Source organism: Tyto alba, unplaced genomic scaffold, assembly GCF_018691265.1.
Source record: "Tyto alba isolate M040663 unplaced genomic scaffold, T.alba_DEE_v4.0 Super-Scaffold_19, whole genome shotgun sequence".
Taxonomy (NCBI): Eukaryota; Metazoa; Chordata; class Aves; order Strigiformes; family Tytonidae; genus Tyto; species Tyto alba.
In genome coordinates, this window is record NW_024881281.1 from 10,992,996 (window position 1) to 11,016,672 (window position 23,677).

Consider the following 23,677-nt stretch of genomic DNA (forward strand, 5'->3'; position numbering starts at 1 on the left):
TCTGATCAGTAAAGACAGCTGCTAAAAGATAGCATTAATGTCATGTTTTAAATCTAAACTAGAACACGGGTCTTAGAGGCTACTCATTTGACTTTCACTTTCTGCTAAGCTTATTTACAACTGTATTCTAAACAAGACTTTCAGGAAGAAAAACACACAATATTTTTGACTATTGAAGTTTTCCAAACTTAAAATTAATCGACAAAATAAAATAATATTGCGATACCTGTCAATCATACAAATGCTACCAAACACTTGGGTTCTAAAAAGCTTTAAAGAAAACTCTATAGACAGAAAAAAATAAATTTCTTCATGTTTCATTCACTTCTACATTTTGTCACTGCTAGTTTGCTTGACCAGAGTACAAGTAAAATCCATGAGGAAAGCGAGGGACATGACATGACGCAGTGAATTCAATACCAGGGACATGTGACGGTGTCACACATACGTACACACGCTGTCACCTGCAGCCAGCAACCCAGTCCCATTTTTCAAACAGATGGGAGCAGGAGTGCAACTTCAAAGATTGCTTTCTATTTCATTTACTGTGTCAGTTCTATTCATTTAATGCTACTTGTAGCAGGCTTATATGGACTAAAGATAGCCCAATATTTTTAGGACTGTTGAACAAGCTTTTTCCTAATTACTCATGACAACGGCAGGAATATTCCATCACCAGTCCAACCTCACATGGTTCAACACTGAAGACAGAGCAACAAATGCATCCATGCTGGAACCAACCAGTTCAGAGAAAGTCAGAAAGTTCTCTGAAAGCAAGATCAGGTTGCTGTTCTACAGCAGCCAACTGGAAAGGCAAACCTGTATCAAATTCCACATAAACAGAAAAATTACTCCAGCTTTTACTGCTTGAGTTTTACTGCTAAACAGACCTCAAGTTTGACACTATGGTTGCAACATATTGCAAATGTTTTGGTTTGGTTTTTTGTTTGTTTGTTTGTGTTTGTTGTTGGGTTTTTGTTTTGTTTTGTTTTGTTTTTTAAAAAAAAGGCAGGGGCCTGCGCTGTGGAAGGTTGGGTGGTAAGGATCCATATTAAAGAAAGGTCAGTGTGATATGGAGCTAAACACTCACAATAGCCTGTATCTGCTAACAAAATGAGTGCTGGTCACCGAGTCTGCTTTTGAAGGTAAAGTATAATTACTGAGACTCCCAAATTGAGATTAAAGTCCCCACTCAAACTTTTAATAAAATGAGAATATCTATCCTGTCAAAAAATGCTACGTAGAGATACCGTCACAGTTAACAAGTGGGGCCACAGAATCACATTTCCTGTGTTAAAAGGCATTATTCAAACTCTTCCAGAGGTGTGATCCTTAAAATGGTTATTTCCTTCTAACATTTTGCCAAAGTAACTTGACTGTCAAAGGACCAAGGTTTTACATATTTTCAGCTTTTATTTACATATCACCTATTCAAAAACAAAGCACCCAACCATTTCTGCCCCAGCAAAACCTGCTTCACCCAGCACAGTGCCTAAAGAACACGCTGCAAGGGATCTGCAGAGCGTGAAGATGACTCCACAGAGGGAAAGTGCTCAAAATGAGTCCAAGTCACCCCAGCAGACATTGCATGTGTAGCCTGACAGCCAGCTACAGAAATCCTCAGTGTCCTTTCCCGTTACACCAACCAATGCTTTCAGAAGAACAAAAACCCAGCTGCAGAAATCCCAGACAATACTGTACCTGAATTTGTTCCTTAAAAATAAGACAATTAGAAAACACACAGACACAATTTGAGAATCTCTCTTTAAAGTAGGAGTAAGCCATTTAAAGTTCCTTTAAATCTATTCCATGCTCTTTATCATTACCAACAAAAGCAGCTCATTGTAAGTCAGACTTCATGGCCAAATCTGTCACACAAATCAAATTACTCTCCCCTTCCAATTTCCCCTCTTCTGACTAATAAGCAAACTTGGTAACAGGAGGTTTGTCCTTTCTCGCTCTCTCTATATCCACAATACCTGTTCTGCAGACTTCTGCTACTCAGAGTTTGACACAACCGTGCTAAGAAGAGTCTTTATATTCATCACAGCTTCAACAGCAAACCAGATCCTTTCCTGAATGGGAAATGAGGTCTGAATAAAAAGGGACTAGCCAAATTTTGCCAGTGGGCAAGACTCATCCCCACCAACTCGTTGCCCAGAGGTAGCCCAGTCATTACCAAGCAGAGAGCTTGCATGGAAGTACCTGTTGCTATGGATAGATTGCTTTAGGCATCTGTGATAACCCCCCAAATCTATCTTGTATTACAATGCAATGGGAAGATAGAGATATTATTATAAATCACCAATACGTTTTCCGAAAGATGAATCACTAGATAAGTATGTTCATCATTAGAACAAGGTATTTACCTTTTTTGAGTCAGGAGGGAGATTTATAGAATGCACACAGTTTTCAGCACAGATTTCTTAGAAATTGTTGCTCTATGATAAAAATCACAGAATGCTCAAATTTTCTACAGAGATTTGGCAATTTGCAACCTGAAATATATTTACACGGAAAAACAAAACCAGCTGCTTCCAGACACGTGCATGTGTTCCACCAGACATGCTCCTGACAACAGGATGTTCAAGAATGTCAGATGCCAGGTTTGCAGGCTAGACTTGGATATACCTCTGGTAAAGCAGTCACAATCTAGTAAATGCAGCTCAAAACAGGATGCTTATCAAACCATTACCTGCCTGCTCCAAGCACTCCTAAACCAGGATAAATAACATGCACACTGGAAGCCTGATAGCACACATACCAAAACTGTATGCTCAATCAAATAAACAAACTTTAAATTCAAAGAGATACTTACAGGATTTCAAGCAACAATTTTTATCTATGCACCTCTTTCACGGAAACAAGTATGTAGACAACAAGCAGAATTGTTAGCAATTATGTGGAGACAGTACTAAATTTCATGGCTGCTCTTCGTAGTTTAAAAGAGATTTTATAGCCAAATTGAACATGAATGAACTGAGATATAATACAGTCAAGAGAGCCAAGAAGATTAGCACCCTGGACTGAAAGATACCACTTGCAGTCTGCTCTGTCCATTTTTCTCACCTCATCTCTCACTGAGAATGCTAGACAAAGGCATGGTTTTCTGCTAATTTTAAGAAGTGTGATATATTATATGCTGGTACAGTATTTACTTACAGCCCAGAGAGCAAAATACTTCTTTTAATTTTTACTCCTTTGGTATGTTTGGAGATTCTTCAGAACTGGCCAGAAGATGAAGATATTTTTGAAAAACTCTTTCCAAGTTTATGCCTTAAAATAAAACCATCCTTATAATGAAGCATATAAAGATGGAGGATAAATACAATGTTGTTTGCTGGAAAAGCCATTTTGCATGAGGAATTGATCACAAGTCTTCAAATAGCACATCCCAAGTGATCAAGAAAATTCATCCTTTCGCACTGACTGCTGAGGCATGAATATTCATTATTTTGCTAGCCAAACACAGCTTTTTATGGGCTTGGGATTTGCTCATTTGTTTTAAGGTAAAACTGAATGTCCTCTTCCTAATTTTGATCTAATTCTTAGTCTCCTTGAGGAAAAAACTCACAGGTTTAATGACAAAGAAGATTAAAAAACCCATGCAAAGCAGTTTAAGCAATTATTTCAAGATGTGCTCTGAAGACCAGATTTCCCCCTCCCCCTCCTATTATATAAAGTACATGTTCCTCTGCTTTACAGGCCTGTAAAGCTTTCCAAGCTCATATTAATCAGAGATTAATAAACCAATCACCTTTTCCTTTAGGATCACAAGGGCTATTTATTTCTCTCTTAAAGGAGTTTAGTTGAAAATGCTATTTGTCTGCTATAATAAACTTCTAAATGCTAACTGGCACATTGTAAAGCCACTAAGTTTAGGTGAGCTGTGCTGTCATCCGAGCAACTCGCAACTCCGACTGTTACATCATCAGTACATTCAGATTAAAAACAAAACAAAAAAAAAAACACTGAAGTTTTAGTTATTGGAAAGACTTTCTCAGTTGAGAGAGACTGCTTGCTGAAAATTCTTATTGGCAATGCACTGCTGGGTCTTTTACACTACGCATCTCTACACCTCTGCATCTTCTGGGCTGTTTCTAGAAGACTCACCACACTGATCCAATTTTGAACCTTCCTTGAAGCTTCAACCAAACTCTTTTTTCTCTTAATAGCAGTAAAACCTTCTCTTAAAAACAGTGTGTCTTAAAATTCCAGTGGCAGTAATTCTGTAGTCAGAACATTGGCAAATAAGGTTTACTCTGACTCCTACCTTTATACATCAGGAAGAGCAGTCTCACTGCTACATGAAGAGCAGTCTCACTGAATACCAAACAGCAATTATGCAACCACAACTAGCAATATTCAAGACTTTCTTTGTAAGTCTCAGAAAAAGAATTCTATTTCACAGCACTAATACTGATTGCTTGCTACAACATATTAAAATAGGTAGAATATTTCTTATGTGGAATGTTTGTGATATTTAATACTGCTTTTCTTCTGCTGGCAGAAAGCAGAAACAAGGAAGTGATGTGGAAGATTATCAGATATTAGTCTGCTCCTTTATTGAATATAGGATCATTTATTACATTAAAATTGTCTCAGAATACCTTGAAGACTACTGTAAGCCTGCTGAGAAGACAAATTCACTTAAATGCAAGTTTTTACAATATGATAAACAAAGATTCCACAACATTGATCTATTATGACAGGTTCAATTTCCTTCCTGCCTGAAAGAGAAATACACATCTTCAAACTCAACAAAAAAAAGAAATCTGAACTCAATACAAGGTACTTCGATCTACTTCTATGAACTCTTCTAAGTCACAGATCTTTGAACAACAACAACAAATCTTTCTAAACTCCAGGGCAATTATCTTTCATCATCTAGAGCCTGTTGTTTTGTGACAGCAAGGTTCTGTAGCCCCTTGGAAGCCAGCAGCACTGTGTGGCACAAACATGGCTTACCTTAAAGAAAGATGAAAGATATTTCAGATACAGTGCCCATTAAAAACCTCAGAAGTTTATAAGATCTGAGAAAAGGCATAAAGGTGCAGAAGTGTAAAGGAAATTTTATAAATCTGTAGTCAATCCAGAAAAATCTAAAGGGGGTTTTACTTGAGTTCATTTGACATTATGACAAGAGACTTTACAAGGCCTCCTACTTTTACAAGCTGAAGGCCAAACCTACCATCTTCTCAGGTGCAATTCTCTTACTGAATCCACATAATCAGGTACAATATCTTTGTGGATTCAAATGCACTTTAAGGTCATGATGACTTACATGAACAAAGAGCTGAAGGTTTGCAGAACGAGGCTATGTGTATTTCTGTGGAATTACAGCAGGCCATAGAAATGAACTCATGCACAACACCACAAGCGTATCTTGAAACAGAAACTGATGAACTGGATTTCAACGTACCTTTTTCATTTCATTTTCTAGGTTTTCTTCCTCTTGACCTTCAGACAGTCGCCTTCTTAACTCTGCTATTTCCCGTTCCACATTTTCTCGATATTGATTCCACTGAGCTCGCTCTTGCTCCATCCTGTGATGATACTGGAGCTCATAGTCACGAACAGTCTCTATAAAGCAGCATTTGCAAAACTTATTTTCAATGTAAGTTAAAAAACAGGGCTTTAGGAACGCCTATCTCCAACCAGTCAACGACTTACCACAATTGATCAAAACCAGGACAACAGTGAACTCTCCCTTCCCTTTGACTCTTGCCCCAAAACCCAACTACATAAACAAAAGATTCAGAAGATTTGCTTCTCAATTTGTACCATTACTAGAACACAAACAAGCCCCCAAAACTGTGTAACTCTAATTTCAAAACAACACACAGGTCTAACATCCTATTTAGCAACACATTTTGTACCTCCAAGCACATCACCCAAACAAACTACCAAAAGCCTACTTATTTACTGCAAAATGCAAAGGAACTAGAACTTCTCACATAGCTTTCATTTTTCTGTTATTCGTATTACCCCTCCAGGCACAGGCCTGTCTTTGTCTACATATGGACAACAGCTGGCACAACTGAGCCTTGATCTAGGTTCATGTATCTACGTAGATCATAAATAAAAAGAAATTTTGTGTACTTAGCATACATGAAGATTCGTCTTCTCTGGGGGGTAAAACACAATCAGGAGATGGAAAGATTGCCTACAGCCAACAGGTTGTAGGCTCTGGATATTGTGATCCTGTTTGGGAACCTTTAAGAAATCAGTCTGTTCCCATTTTACATCCTGAATTTTGCTCTTTGCACATAGTTTGTCTCAGAAACATCAATAAAGATTAGCTCTGCACTATCTAGTAAGAAAAAAAAAAAAAATGACCCACGACTGATAGAGAGCAGCATGTTCAGTCACTAGCCTGGGGAAAAGTCCATGTGATAATACTGGAGGGACACTTAACTGTCTGACAGCAGAACCATGTTTACACAGGAGAGAAGAGAATTATGCTGTCAGCCTAAAGCTGTTTTCAGACTTGACAAATTACATACATTATATTTATCTCTGTGGAAGGATGGCATTCATAGTCCCTCAGAAATGCTTTGCATATAGGTGGGAGTTCCCATTGCCATTATTCCTTCTGAATTATATCCTCATATTAACAGAAAAGTACCCCACGCTCCTTTTTACAAACTTAGGAACTATGCTTCATCTGCCACTTCTGTAGCCCAGTTTTGCCAAGCGAAGAAAAGCAGCTATCCATGTTCAGTGCAAGCGCAGGCACAAATCACTAAAAGTATACTCAAGAGGTGTCTGATCTCAGTGGCAGCAGCTTGCCTGGTTGTTACCTTTCATAATAGCTTGTAGTGAAGCTACTTCTTCTTGCCACTGTCTCTTCACCTCATCGATAGCTTCCTGCTTTGTATTCTCAGATACTGTAGCTATAGCTTTGATGTTCTCCATTTCAGCATGAGCTTCCATCAGCTGGGTCCGCAATTGTCCCAGATCATCTTGGGCTGCTTGCAGCACTGCATTTTGTCTTTTTAAGTCCTCTGAAAAGAAGTATTATTTACAGTTAGCTTGATTAATAAATTCAGTCTGGAGAGTACCCATAGTTGCTATGGCAAAGAATAGTGCTCTAACATGGGAGTGAAGGAAGCACTGATATTAAAACATCTACTCATAACAACTGAACAAACATTAGCAGGTATCTTTAGGGAACATTATTGCTTGACTTCGTTTGCCCTTGCCTTTTATTAAACAAGTACCTTCTCACGGGGGCAGCCACAAAGCAGACACTGTAGATATAAAGTATGAATCAATGTAACTTATGAAAGTAAACTGTGCTTTTAATTAGTTCATTATTTAACTAATTCTGGTAATGAATCTGAAAAATTTAAGAACAACAGAGAGGAAGGCAGTTCTTCCCCCATTTTTGGCATCAACTTGGTTCTGAATTTGGATAGTACACTTCATTTTTCTTGAACAGAAACACTGAGACCACTACATGGAACCCACATAAGAAAATTATGCAGCCTAATTTGCTCTTTACGATGGCTTTGCTAACACTGAGCTTCTCCTGAAAAAAGAGATGCATTCAATGGAACATCCATTACTTCTCTAATTGTTGCACCTATAAACAGAAATTCAAATTATTTCACTAATAAAATTAATTTCACATTATTCTCCTAAGTTTTCAGTTAATCTGAAGGAAAAAGCTCTGGAAGATGTATCTTATACAATTACTTCCAAAAGCACTAACACAAATAAATAGAGTTTTATGCCCATATAGCCTATTTCAACAACAATCACTTTTAGCAGAAACATCTAGCTAGTGTACAAGAAACACCAAGCCATCTCCATGTATTTCCCTCAATATCAAAAAGCTTAATTAATCCTGGTACCCAACACCTTATGCCTTGATAGAGAATATGGAACACAGAGCTAATCAGGTACTCAAAATGACATTAATCTTCTCATTAAAAAACCCAAGATTCTGTAGAATTTATATTACTTAGTTTTCAAATGTCAGTATTAAGGATGGGTTGTGACAGTCCCAATGTACATTTAGGAAACGGTCTTGGAAAACAGGGAGGGAAAAATGTTTTGGGAAAAGAAAAAAAGACAAGTAAGTGCTTGTATATTTTCCTCCGGTATCCTTTCACTTCAGTACATGTGAAAGTTGGATTTTTTTTCCCCTCCCCCCATCACAATTTATTTTTATTTTTAATGTTTTTTACTGCTCTGAAAAGGGACAACTATTGATGATCTCATCAGTAGTGTCTTGTACCTTTAATTTCCTCTCATCCAGCTGCTAGAAACACACAGAAATCAACCTTCTGTATGATCTGATCTTCATTATGCCTGTTGTATTTCTGCTCTCAAACCTACACAAGCAGCTGCAGTCTTAATGTATTATTTTTTGGCTCTACTTTCATATGTAAAGAACAGGAAAATCATCAGGATTAGAAATAAATCAGTCTGACTCTTAGAACAACAGCTATCTCTACTGTCCAATTCTTCATCTGATATTTGAGCTCATATGGTTCAAATTTTCCTATAAAGCGTGTTATGGAAATAGATGCCCTTGGCTGGTATTAAAGCTTTTATACTGTTTGCCTGCTTACATTCTACCTCAGAATGAAATTTAAGACAAATTAATATTACATAAAAAAGTTAGCCACAAAGTACAAACAGTACACCATCTAGACTACATCTTTTCACTGTTCAGAGAACGAGCACACCACAACTTCAGAAATTTAGTATTAAAACTCAGTGGTGGTGTTTCTGCCTGTACATCAAGTTGCTCTGCCGACTCCTATCCATGCAGGCAAATCTAAGTTTAATTCTACAAATTCATTCTAGGAAGCTAAATAGTCACATACTGAATTTTACTCTCTCCTTGTCTCTTATGTTTTTACTATATCTGTTTGAAAGAATACCATAACTTTTCCATTTTTGGCAAATCAGACAACAACAATACCTTATCCCACTAACCATGCTGGGTATGTAGTCACTATCCCAGCAGAAAACCCCCTTAAATCCCAATTATCCTTAACCAAAAAAAAAAAAAAAAAAAAAAAAAAAAGGGAAGCATGTGGTGTGCATGGGCAAATGGGGGTAGTAATTGGCATTACAAAGATTATTCGGGGATTATTTGAAGATTAAGTTTAATAAATTTTATAATAATTCAGAGAATTGAGAACTTACCTTCCTTAGCCAAGTATAACTCCTTAAATTTTGCTCTCTTTTGATTAAATTCTTGCTCAAGTTGCTGCTTTGTGCGCAGGAATTCTGCATTGACCTTTTCTAATTCTGCTACTCGTTGTAGAAGAGCAACTAAAAATAAAACAGAAGATAAGGTACGTCACTAACAGTTAAGGTGTCCCATTCTGCACATTTGAGGTTTGGGGCTTACTCTTTTTAAAATATCTTTACTCATTAACTCAGCTGCTGCCCCATGATACATCAGGACAACTAGTCTGAGTCCTTTAAGCAGCAAAGGAAGATAAGCTTTCTTAGACTGTAGCATGAAATTGTAATTAGACATTTTCACAGCACTAGAGGTGCTTGGGGCAGGGAATTCTGTAGAGAACAATCAATCTTCCAATGAAAACCACAATTTTCTATATATAATGAAGGAAGAAATGGAAAAAAAAAAAAAAAAAACAAAAACCAAACAACAAAACAGCACCAGAATTATTTCCACTGGTGCTTCTTTCCAAAACACTGGGAATTTAGTCAGGAGGCACAGGAACAGCATGTAAAGGCTGAGCAACAAAGCATCAAGTTCTGAAAGGCTGACATCAAAGAAAACACTGACAGCCACTCAGCTAACAACTATGGAAGAACAGAGCACAGAAAAACCCATAAGCTAAAAATTAGGTACCGTTATCTTTCCTGTCTTCATTTCTGCACATTCACTGAAGAAGGTGAACCAGACTATACTCAGAGAAGTTTGCCAGAAAATTACCACAATCTATGGAGAAATAACTGATCATAAGATGAAACTCGAATTTCCAGCAAGTAAAAAAATCATCAAGGGCACACATACATCTTGCTATTTTCCAGTATTTACCCCACTAGCAATTGATCTGGTGGTATAAGAGGGAACAGTATGAAGTCCACAAAGTACCTAAAGATTGTTACAATGAGGTGGTTATTGCAAACAAACAAAATACATAATGCCATCATATGATGCTATAAAGAACCCACAAAACCACTGCCCCTATAATATTTGTATTCATGTGCAATATTAACTTCTTTGCACCTCAAGAAGTATAGGTCTCGTTTAGATGCCTGACAGTTTCATATTGCACACCTCAGAATTCAAATACAAAACACAAACAAAAGACGGATGAGCTAGAACAAAATCCATCTTCATGTTGCAATGCACTGGCCAAATAATGTTCCTCTACACAATCCTCTATCTGTTCTGCAAAAGCATTTTATGAATATGTTCCAACTCTGTTGTGCAAAGCTGAATCACTTTTCAGTTACAGCCTCTCTATAGCATAGACTAAATACAAAAAATACTGATTCATCAGAAGTGTTTACGTATCACACCTAACACACTACCCACTAAAAGCAAGTAGTGAAAACATTGCACAAAGGCTGTGCGACACCAGCACCAAACATTTAGACTTACAGCCAAGCCAGAATCAGATCTACAGCTTACAGTGGTAAAACACTGGATGGTCAATGCCATTGAGACTGGGTGAGTTGTATTTATTTTTAGTACCAGATGACTTGGAGTAAGAACAAACAAAAGGACGTTTTAAAAGCATAGGTATGTTTTACAGATTGCTGGTTATGAGAAGTTAAGCTATTACAAAATACAACACTTAATCTGTTCTGTATCTGAGAAAAGGTATATGCAGATACAGGACTAAAGAAGTTTTAATTTTGCTTTTTTTGTTGAAATCCTCATTTTAATTTTGCATCACCTTAAATACTAACACATCAGTTTCTGGCCAGCAACCCCTACCAGTACAGTGCAAAGCCAATTGCACAGGAGTACTCTCCAGAAAATGAAAGGAACCTGTAGCCAAGACAACACACTGAGAGCAAAGCTTCAAGTGAGTTAGGAAAGCGGCTGGATCAAACCCAGGAAAGAAATAACACACATGCAGACAGGCCCGGGTAGCAAAAACGCTTCCCAAGGCTAAAGCGTTGCCTTTGATCTCTTGCTGAAGTCTTCCAAAGGGAAAGGGTTTGCTGATGTTTCCACTCGCCGCTGACTTCTGAGAGAGGGCGATGCTGCCAGCAGAGCTGCTTCCTGCAGCCCGGGGCAGAGCGGCTCGATGGCCCGGCCAGGCCGGGGCCCCACAGCCCGCCTGCTTCACACCTCTGGGGAATGAAAAGCCACGCTTGGCTATAAGGAGGCGGTTTTGATCTCTCAGTTTCAGCTCTTGAAAGGAAACTGTCCGAAGCACTAAGTGAGCCATACTCCGTGGTTGGGGGCAGGTCGCTAAACCCTACAGGTCCCGCCAGGCAGCTCTGCATCCGCACTTACCGGCCAGGAGGCCTGAAGCCACAGGCATACATTCAAAACAAAACAAGGAGAAAGCTGGACGCTGTTCACCTCACAAACCCTGTTTTGAAGACCACACAAAAATTCGTTTAATTCTGCAATTACTAATTCTGAAAGTTAACAAATCAACTGACTCAAGCACTCCTTGTTTTCCTGTTTACTTCTCCATCTCTCTTTCGCAGAGACACAGCAGCAGCTGTGCAGCAGCTCCCAACAGCAAGCTGTTGTGCAAAGCAACCAAGTTGTATTTCTTCCGGAGGTGAGAGTTGCTTCTGCTGAGGATGGAAGGACAGAGGACACCACCAGGGCAGAACAACAGGGTCTTACTTTTTAAATTCTCCCGCCCAAACAGAAAGAGGGATGGCAGAGTAACCAAGAAGGAAATGCAATTTAACTATTTACATTTTTACGGTATTCACCCTTTCTGCAGTCTGCAGTTATGTGTAAGAAGTAATAAATAAATAAATAATCAACTCCCACCACCACAGAGCTCTGGCAGCTGCCAGGACCAGCTGTAGGCACTCAAAAAATGAACAGTTTAAGCTCTCAACTGCAGGTCATGCCTCACTGCAACTGTGTGTTACCATCATTCTATCCAGATACTAAGTTTAAAGTGGTTTTACCACCTGTGCTACATATACAGCTCAGGACAGACCTCTGCATTTCCACAACACTGCAGTGATAAAAGGCATGTAAACCTGAGGACAAAAAGCTATGCAATTCATCAGTGCCCTAAAACACAAGTGCATAAAAAGCAAAAGAAGACTTAGTTTTCACGACAGCATAAGAACTACCTCCTTTCTACTAAATCATTAAGTTTACAAAAAAATTTTTTTCTTCTCTGGGGGTATGATTTCCAAAATGAAAGCATGAACCCAAATCCAACCTGCCAGATGCAGGTAACCACGGGCTACATGACGCTGATTAAAGTTGGCCTGGAAAGGCACCGAAGCCAATGGCAGGAAAGGGACTCATTCATGATTTTCAGTCAGGCCTTTGCCATTTATAGCTTACTCTGAATTTAGGTCCAACTCATCCCAAGTCTGTAACAGAGCTGAAAAAGAAAACTTTTCATTTGCCATCATAGGCTATCAACTTAAAAAAAATATCCCCAAACCAAAACATACACTTTGCAGTGACATTATTCATTAACTTGCCAGAGTCACTGTCCCTATGCTCCTCTTTCCATGCACAGAAATGCAGCTATCAATGTTTAACTGACACCAACAAAGTATGTAGTAAACAAAGCTGGATAGATGGCCAGTTCTGGTGGAGCTATGCCCAACTGAAACAGGATCTTGTGTTACATACGAGATCAGAACAGGCACAGAACATGCTGTATTTCATAAGAGCAGCAGTGTGGAAAACTTAATTCCATAATTAGGGGCCCTAACTCATCAAGAAACAAACAAAATGCCTAAAGACCCAATTTCTTAAATCCTGAAATAATATTGAGAAGAACTTAAATTAAAATTGATATGCAAACTAAAAAACAAACAGGTAAATAAGAAGTCCCTTCGGCTACCAATTTATTAGCTGTAAATAGCACATTATTTTCCCCCAGATTATTAAGGTAAATAGACTACCGATGGCACAGTTAGACATGCCAATTAAATTACTAGCTTTGTTTCTAACAAACAGCAGAGATTTTGCAAAGACACATCAGGTCAGACGCAGGGATCACCATCTCTGTTTAACACTAACATAGCAAAGTACAGCATATGCTGTTACATGTCTTAACCAGGTAGAAGAACTTGAGAAGGGCAGCAAAATTAATTCCAGAGTGGAGTCATCAATTTACAGAACCATGAAACTACTGGAGTACAAAGAGAAACTCTAGTGAAAAATATACAGCTTTCTTTGAACCCACTGCACATCAAAATTTAAATTCAAGGCAAACACAGGAACAGAGACACATTCCTATTGACTATTTACTTAAATGCTGCTCTACAGACCAGCTCCCAAAAGGATTAAATTTTATGTATGACAAGGTTTCCAGTTACACAAACATGTAGTGACCATTCCAGAACTAAAACAGACAAATCTGATTATCAATATGACTATTTTTGAGTACTAGATCTATTTATAAAATTAATGCCACAAAGCTTTCTACTTGATATTTAAAGTGTCAAATATGACATCAAGAGGTCAGTTTTACATAGCTGAAATCTGAAAAGCAGATCAGAAAAAGAGCTATACATACAATAAACTTTATGGAGACAAAAAAAAAAAAAAAAAAAAATCACTTCTGTCATTCTCTACCTTTCTTTTCCTGTCATGATTGCCTGAGACAGAAATATGGAAAAATAAAAATATATGGCTGTCCATTTTTCTTCATGCTTATTTCCTAAGAGTATTAATTTTCATCTATCATGACATCATATTGGACCCACAATTGTTACCATATAAATTTTTAATCTAAAAGTCTGCCACCAGGACATGTATTTTTGACTGCAAAAAGCTTTTCTTTATTTTCTTCAAACATTTGATCTGATTAAAAACAAAACAAAACAAAACAAACAAACAAAAAACAAAGCTAAAACCACCCACACTCTTAAAATATACTCCAATACAGTTGTTCTGCAACAGGCACCCAGAAGTAAAGGCATAGATTATGGTTCTTATTTGCCTTTTCCAAACTTGCATTTGGAAGCATCAAGCATTTCATTTACCTAGTCAAATGTCTAAAGCTTAATGATCAGCATACATTTTTCTAGTTTTGTTGGAGGACAGAGAATTACACCAGATTTCTCACTCGCCACCTTCACTTTCAGAGTGGCAACAAGTCCCTCTGGCTTGTCATGCCTCTCCTTTCCAGAGCACTTCACTGCATGCAACAATGATAACTAAGCTACAGAAAGGAAAAGAGAAAAAAACAAACAAACAAACAAACAAAAAACTTCTATACTTGCAGCTGTGCAATGGAAGACATGCCATTGCTTGCCAACATTACCACAAAAAGAAAAAAGGAAAAAAAAAAAAAGAAAGTAGTTCTGCAGAAGTAACTCTGAGGCAGTTCCCCATTTTGGGCAGCATGGCTTTCAAGAGACATTATTGCATTCATCCAATAATTTCTAGTTTATTGTACAGTTGAAGGTTATTTGACATCTGCTATTTGTTCTCTATTGACTAAACATTCACAGGCAAACAGTTCAGTACAAATTTAATGCTATATACATAAAAACTTTGTGTTGCTGACAAATGCAGGTATCACAAAGCAGAATTGAGTCTTGCTGCATCATACCTGTTACAGTTTTTATTTATTGCAGTAATTCAATAATTGCAGGATCGATAATATTCAACTGAGCACTGCATGTTAAAAACATCTAAGCACATTATAAATATTATATTAACATCAAGTGGAAGTGTAACATATACTATTAAAGTTTGAAAGGAATATTATTCTTTCATTGAAGTTGAATGACTGAAACACACTTTTCCACTGTATCTTGTAGTCTCAGTATTGCCTATTCCTACTCTTTATTTTCTTTTTTTTTTATGTTAAACACTATATGGCATGCTACATTAAGGATCTCAGAAAAGAAGAAAAGTCACCACCAAATTAAAAATAATTAAAATCCAAAGAAATTGAGGTCTCTGAATAAATGAGAAGATTCTCTTCTATAGTATGATCACGAAGCGAACAAAACCAAAGGTTAAACAAGGGCCCTTTAAATGGCTTAATCAATCCTGCACCGTTGAATAGCCATACGCAGTAACAACTGAGTAATGTTTGACATGATAGTGTAAAAACTTGCATAGCTCTTTACATGACCATCTTCATGGCATTTCACAGGTGCATCACCTCTAAAGATCTCGTTCCTGCTTCCACCAGCTGGGGTGGCTGCTCTTCACTGCAAAGTGTTGCTCAAGATCATCACCAAAGCTACAGCTGGTGCTGCTGGTTTAAACTGATGCAGAAGCGTACAGCAGGCAAATAAATGAACATGAGAGCATTTCCAGGTTCAGGCCAAGCACCAATTACTAAAAGCGTCACTTACTACTTTTTATTAAGACAACGTAGTGCCCCATATCTCTAATGTACAGCCATTTTTACTGAAATATTCCCTAAAATATGTTTATACAGCAAACACCTCCATGCATAATCATATGGAAAAAGCCAACATACAGTTTCTCCTTCCCCATTTTTTTCCACTTATGTTTCCTACTTCTTCTCCCTTTTCATGGCACTCACAACATGTTAACTACTACTTGCTTGCTTTGTTACTGCCTCCCTCACCTCCTTTCCTGGATAAAAAAAAACCAAGCAGTTGCTGTTGTGAGGTCCAAATCTCCATCCCCTGACATTCCATTAGCACTCAGTACAAGGGAATCACACCTGACTTCCTCCCAATTATGATAAACTCACTTCATGTGATGAGTAATGCTCCTCACCTCTCCTACACATTAGTCATTTTGGCCCCAGGTAACTTAAGTCTAGTTTTAAATTTATGCTTAGTTAAACATTATCTACCTTAGGCTGCAAGGAAACAGTGTTCACTCACATCAAGTATCACAGGAAAGCAGTTAATCAGATATGTTCACACTGACAGAAGTGGGCTTGCATTTTTTTTCCATCAGTTTATCTTCCATTTGCTAAAAGCACCATTTCTTCCCAAGGACAGTCCCCTACTTCCATTATTATAGCTTGGCTTTTCCTACATCCCTTATCACAGTAGCTGGTTCTTTCCTTCACCGTTTAACTAGCATTGTCATCAGACCTCTCAGTTTTGTGCACACAAATTCCTCCATGAAAGTTTCAACTTGATTGGTTTTGTCATCATTAGTTTTTACTCTATTTTATTTCTGCCATCGGTGTTTTGGCAGGCAGGGAGAACAATCCCTCATAAAATTTCAGGAGAACACTATTTGTTGGCATTTTTTCCAAGCGAATCAACCACGCTTTGTGCCTCATCAATTCAGTGATAACTTAAATAGGGCAGCAGCAGATGAATCAGTGTTGGAAAAGTCAACCAGACAGCACAATAGATGGTATCCTATAGAAAGCATTTTGGCTGCATCCTGCTGCTACCATCAGTGAATCTTCTCAGAAACACAGTGTTGGTAAGCTTGAATGCATATCAGAATATTTCAAAAGTCAACAGCAAGCTACAGTCTGGTGAACACAGACACTTTGAATTCATCTATAGCGACACAAAATGGAGAGAACTGAGTTACCAATCTCATCACAATCATCAGCATTTTCCCTGCTCTCTCAGTGTTTGCATCTTATTCCCCTTTGCTTTACCATTTTTTCATTTTTCTAACTGCTCTTTACCAGAGGATCAATTTTAAAAAAAGACTGCAGAAAAAAAGCTCTATGATTTCTTGGGTTTATGAAGGGTTTATTTACGCTACAGGCTGCATGCATTTACTCAAACTAGTCACTGCTCGAGCAAACAAGAGCATGGTGATGGCAGCACAAAACTCAGCAAAGGTTAAGTATCCATGTATTAGTCAGATTTCTCTAAAAGGGTTCACAGCTTGTGCCGATTGTCATTACTGCTACGATTACTCCACTATCAGCTCAAAGCTAGCCTAGGTAGATCTACATACCCTGCAGTCACAGTCTGACTTGATCCCCTTGGCAAAGCTGCTCGAGCATTTAATACACCTAACCTCAAACAATGCATCCGTCAAACATGTCAGCATTCATACACACTTTCACCACTCCTTTTATTTCATCAGTCTGTCCTACCTCATTAACTGGGAAGCTAAACATTCAGCATGAGGGATTTTAAGCAGACACACAGAGGAGCCTCCTTCAGCCTGGAACAAGACCTCCAGCAGAGCCACCTATTCTCCTTCCACATTAAGTCCCCCCAAAATGTCAAGTCACTTAATTCTTCCTGACCAAAGCAGTACTGAAAATATTGAATTAATCTTCATATTTACATAGGAATGCTTCTGTCAAGCTTTTCCATACTACCACATCTCATCATTTGTACAATATAGCCACAAAATTCAGAACAGGATTAAACTACTTCATATGGCAATTACACTTCACAGTGAGGTTTTCAATCTAGCCTTGCAAGAAAAAAAATTAAATTGAAGATATTGACTGTTTTAGTAAAACATGGGAAATCTGCTGTTCTGATCCAATAAGAATATTTCATATTGACAGACATTTAAGGACATGCACTTCACTATACAGGAGACCACTTACACAATTTAGCACTCTGAACACCACTAGTATAAACGTTTTCTTAAAATGTAAACATTTGCTAAACCCAGACAACAAACTCAATACTGATTTTCTTTCAAGATAATTTAATTGCTGACTCATTTTCAGTAGGAGGGGAAAAAAAAATCCCTTTGACTCCTTATAATATGTTTATCACTTTGCCTACAGATGTATTAAAGGCTGTTCTTTTTTGGGGAAAAAAGTGAATAAAGTATGACTCAGCTCTCAAAAAAAAAAAAACCAAACATACACCAACACATAAATAACACAAAAAATCCCCCAAAAAAACAACAAAATAACCCTACTGCATTGTTCTCTTTGGTTAATTAATTTAATATATAAAACAAACCATTTCATTAATTCAAAAATTCTCCCAGACACGACCTATCTGAGATCTCATGCTGTTTTGCCATCTTTGTCATAGGGACAACAACTGAGGTGTAGCTTTGAGAACACTGAGGCTGCAGACCACCCCAAATACTCTGCTTCTCAATTTCTGAGCAGAAAGAACAAATTAATGATGACCTAAGACTTAAAAATTAAAAAAAAAGTAACAAAAGTGAAACACTCAATTGGAGAGATAAGCACATAGCTAGATCAAGAAAATGATGCAGAGCAAAACAAAAAAAAGTCACTGTTTGTGAAATTTATATAGGCAATGGCTTCTCTAGATTGCTATTGCTACAGGTATGAAGAGACTGCCATTTATAGTAAATCAGCATCTTTGTGGGTATTTTCAAAAGCTGACATAATCAGTAATAGCATGCAAACTCACTTCTACATGTGCAGCTACCAAACAGCACTCTTGTACATCTACAGGTACCAGAAAATCTTCAGAAACAGCAGTAATTCATATATAACCCAAGAGTTATGAATGTGAGCAAGTACCACAAAAGTGAGTTAATACCAGATTTCCTTCCCTCTGTGGTTCCCTATCCCTTTCTACATAACTTGGCCACCCAAATTGACAGACAGAGAATAAACTGAGAAAGGGAACAGGTGAAGACCTATTTTCAAGGAATAGTAATTTAAGTGTGTTAGCTGTCAGAAAGGCAGGTTGTAGGCATAAAAACATGGTGCCTTAGAGTAACCACTTAAAGGATATAAATCTTAATAAATGACCTGGAAAGTATTGTTGCCAGATGTATTTATGGAGACACTGCGGTGATAAATACAGTATGACAAATAATAAAAGATGATTAACATCTTTATTTGATAAGAAACAGGATACAGTTCCTATCACTTGGAGTCAGGTTCCTACAGCAATTTAGTAGTTGCCCTGAGAACAACAGCCTACTGCTCCCACAAGCCTCTGTAATCTATTTATTTTCAGAAAACACTGCCATCGTTCTATATATTCATATTTTTTGCTACCATTTGTCAACCAAATGAACTCGTGAGCAGTTAAAAAGGAAGAAAATCCTCCTCCAGCATGGAATTTTCAAAAATCTTTAAATATGCCTAGGGTATAAACAATATAGAAGATGATGACTTTACTAAGCCTGCAGTTATGATCATTTCAAATCAAGTTAAGTACTGGTGGTCATCTGAAAGGGTAACTCAGCATTCCCACCTCCCTGAGAAGAGGTGGGAGTGCCTTTTATCCCCACCATGCTACAAGAGCCTTTGAGGCTGTACAGTGACAGGATCAGAGAAATGATACAGAAAAAAGTTGGGGGGTGGAAGGCGAGGGAATCAAACCAATTTTCAACCAAACCAGGTCCCTGATCATGCTTATCAGTTGGCTGAGCGCATACCAGAAGTGGCACAAACATGAAAGCGAGGATGTAGACTGATTTAAACTGTGAAAAAAAAGTCTGAACTCTACCCTTGGACATTCATACTACTACTGTGTGGTCTCTACCCCTTTCTTTATGCCAGTTCTAATGATCATCAGGTCTTTCACTAAATCAATTAAACTCATTAATGCAGCAGTGACTAGTTCTCTACTGGGTGACTAAGTGGAACTGGCCAATGGGTCCAATGCACAGAGCTGGCACAAAGGAAGCGATGGGAACATGATTGTGGGAGCAGGCAAAGCAGGATCACTCCTTACGGTAGCAGCAACCTTCTAGACTGGCTTCCCTGTAACATGAGACCACAGCCTATGGGTACAGTTTGACAATCAGTTTAAAACTAAGTGCATGCTGCTTGCTGAAAGCAATAGCCCAGCCTTCCTTCTGTCCTGCACTCTCTTGTGGCAACTGAGATCAGTGTAGTCCCATAGCAGAACTTACTTTTTAAGACTTGATGACTGTCATTTGTAAGTGATAAATGACCTTCCTCAAATCCTGATTTCCATTCAGACTCTCCAGGGAAAACTTACAAACTTAATCTGCATCAGAAAGCAAATTCCAAAGCTCAGATTTCCCATCAGTGTTTGTATACACACAGGTTTTGAACAAATGCAGATGAAAGAGCACCTTCAGTATAGATGCATTTAGACTGGTACAAAACCTAGAGCTGTAGATAAAAAAATATCAGAAAACATTTGTATTCCAGAATAAGGTTAGGCTCTTGTTTACTCTTATTTGAAAGCAAATAAGCTAGTATAAAACTGTAGTTAGGGTAGACCCTATAACACGCCATCAAAACCCTTCCTGATGTATCATCAGCTAAATGTAAGCCTCAGTGCCTCAAATGAATGTAACCTTTGTAACATCAGGAGTTTCTACACCATTTAGAGATTTGGCATCTTTATCTCCAGTCTCATCTGAAACTCAAAGAGAAGCTGTGAAGACCAGACAGACAGCTATAATATGTTCACAGCTAGAAGCGTCAGTCAAGCACAGAATCCGGAGTTTGGCTAATCGCTTTCCCATTAATTTAGCACACATCTCCAGATACAGCACAAGGAAGAAGATATAAACAGTCATTGCAAGCTGACAATTAAGGAAACCTTACTTGAAGCCAATCTGTAGAAGAAAATTTAAAAGATGTAGCACGACATAAAGATGCCAGCTTCTAAGATGATTTGAACTAACAGAGCCAAATTTATGCTTCATATTTCACCAAAATAAACCAAGTAACACCACAGCTAAATTCTATCACAGTGATTTTGGCACAGACTACTGTTAATGTAAGATGAATGTTCCAATTCCTGTGTCTGAAAGTCAAGGGGAGTCTAGTATGAACTTCAGTAGGCCTCAGGAAAGACAATTTTCTTAAAGGGTAACCAGACATAAAAATGTATAGTGGATGGTTAATATAATTATCGCTTGAGCAATGACTTCTAGCACTCATCTGTGTTTCTTCCTGTGTAGATTAAGCCAGTGACACTGAAAATACAGCTGTAAGGATTATTTTATACTCTGTGGTTGTATCCATGTTACTGTTCGCAAGTTACTGTATCTTTTTTCTTTTTTAAAAAGCAACTAACCACGGTGCTAGTCTAATCATTTTGCATAGCACTGGTGTAGCATAGATTAAAATACAACACAAAAATCACTTCTGTTGGAGAGAATCTTGATGGTGACCACCCACACAAATACAAAAAGTTACCCTGACAAAGCATGGGTGTGGTGGGTAAACAGTTACACATGGAGACACTTAGACAAAATGGTGTAAGAGAGCTCTTTCTCCTTTCATTTTGTGTATTTCTCTCTCTTGCTGCCGTTTAAGTAGCATTTCAAGTCTTGTTGCAATTACCTGTAAATTAAAAACATGTATCGACAAAAGATGCAATAAAAACCATACAGGCTATTCAGGTCACTTCCTTAGAGGCATGGGCACCACTGCTATAATTAATAAAGCTGGTTTCGTTTGATCTGCAGTTAATCCTTTTCTCTCACCTACAGGCTTCCCCCTGGAGCACCACACAGTTAATGCTTCTGTTATCTTTCAATTACTGATTCCGATTCACTTTGCCATGTACAAGTTCTACCTGCTACTGCATTTTTGCTCCACAGTTTTACTAAAAACATTTTCAGAAACCATCAAATATAACAAGAAGATAATTATTAAGAAATTTAAGTTCAGGTGGGATTTTTTTTTTTATTCTCTCAGTGTGACTCCCTAGAGTAAGGCAAGGCTCTTCTGCTTATTAAGTAACTAAGGCTGGTTTTGGGGGTTTTTTGGGTTGGTTTGGTTTTTGAGTTTTTATGGGTTTGGGGTTTTTTTGGTTGTTTTTTGTTTAGGTCTTAATTATTTTTCAGTTCTTAACACTGCCAGACACACAAGACGACAGGGCTCTGAACTGCACACAGAACAAAACAAGCAAATTGCAGCAGTGCGGGTTTCCTGCCCTGCTCTCTATGGAGACCAACTTTCAGAACTGCTTCTGAGAGCCAGAAAATGGAACTCTCATATTTTTCTATCTTTCCAAGAGGCATAAATTAACTTCCAGCAATTAATTTTTGCAATCTGTGGGGCACTTAACTGCTCTGGTTTACAAATAAAGATATTAAGGTATTAAAAAAATTAGATGTCAGCCAACCTCATGATAAATGAGTAACTGAAGTTCATTGCCTGCAAAATACTATAACCTGTTCTGAGAAAACACTCAGAACCTGAACATGTATAAGGCAGGGTTGAAAAAGCAGGTGAGTACCTGCTCTATACCAAGAGTAAAGCACAAGAAGATCTTCCCTTCCTCGTAAAAGAAACTAGAGAGATCTTGAATAAAGAAAAAGATATTAAAAAAAACAGCAAACAAGCTAAGATTCAACATAGCTAGGGAGCAAGGCTGTTTGAAAAATAAAAGTCATTTTTCACAGAGGAAGTCTGTACAGTCATGTGATTTTCTCTAGAAGAAAAATGGAGACATGGAGGAAACGAAAATTGAGGGTGTGCTCACTGCAGAGCTGAGCAAGCACAGCCCAGAGCAGCCAAAACAAGGGCAAGGTACACAGGACACCCACAGACTGGAGGTTGCAAAAGGCCTCTGAGAGGGAGAGCAATATTTAAAGAAGATGAGGTGATGGCTGGGAAGGAGGACTGAGGAAACCGGAGGATTAGCTGAAGAGCAGCAGTTGCCCAAGACAAGGTCAAATGACTGGGTGTTTGACCAGAGAGGAAAAATCTGTGACCAAAGGTCAAGTAAGGCCACATTTCTGTGTAGAAGCAGAATTCGCCAAAGGAGATGGAAACAGATGTGAAGAGTGATATGAAAGCTTTTCTTCTTCCTCTTTGTTGTATTTGGAGGAGCCAGGCCAAGGAAGATAAGGCTAGGATGGGGACAGGAAGGAGAAAAGCAGCACCAGAAGTCAACTGAATGACAAGAGGAGTTGTGGTTGACAGAAGCAGACATGAATGGAAAAAAAAAAAAAAATAAAATGAACACAGCAATTCCTCATTATATTAGCAGTCATGATGGAGCTTGGCATTCCTAAGCTACTATAGGCATTGCTAATAAAGCAACAGGACAACCCAGAAGTTCTCAAGCACCAAGTATATTTCAGTGAAGAGGTAAAAAACAATGCTCTTCTTTCTGAAAGACACAGAAATATTAACTAGAGGTATGCTACACTCTTGTTCCTCCTATGCCAATTTATATAAAGATATCAAATGATTTAAATTTTTCCAGAGATAATTCATCATCATGCTTAACTGACTATACCATGACTAAAATTACACAATGCTTATACTATTTATAGAATAACTTGCAGAGGCTAGTACCATTAACTCAAACACCACTAAACAGATACTAAAAACAATTCTGCAAGTAAAGACTATGAACCATTCAGATGCACTAGACCTTTGGAGTAAAAGATGTTTCTCTTAAGTACACACATACACAATGGCATTTACAGCTAGTCAGCTTTTTTTCCAACCTGGCTGTCAGACACTGCTTAGAAGTCTGCTTAGTAAGTGCTGCTTATCAATGTTACCAGTTCTTACCTTGGAAGACTTCAGAATAAAGCCATAACCTCATGCTTTTTCTTTTTTTAAACTCCATACTTGTATTTAAAAACAAAAACAAAAAACAACCAACCAACCACAAATATAATAAAATACTTAAATGTAATATAGAAAACTTCCCATCTTGGAAGTATTTTTTAATAAAG

At 37.9% G+C, this 23,677-nt stretch overlaps 1 protein-coding gene across 2 annotated transcripts in view; it reads right to left on the reverse strand.

Moving 5' to 3' along the window:
* The window catches only part of RABEP1 (rabaptin, RAB GTPase binding effector protein 1), a 50,120-nt gene that overhangs the window by 21,757 nt on the left and 4,686 nt on the right, over positions 1-23,677 (reverse strand). For both annotated transcript variants that reach the window (XM_033004064.2, XM_042791538.1), the window contains exons 2-4: positions 9,166-9,294; positions 6,804-7,007; positions 5,423-5,583 (exon numbers count right to left, since the gene is read on the reverse strand). In XM_033004064.2, the coding sequence (XP_032859955.2) occupies positions 5,423-5,583; positions 6,804-7,007; positions 9,166-9,294 (494 nt within the window). The remainder of the gene's footprint in view (positions 1-5,422; positions 5,584-6,803; positions 7,008-9,165; positions 9,295-23,677) is intronic.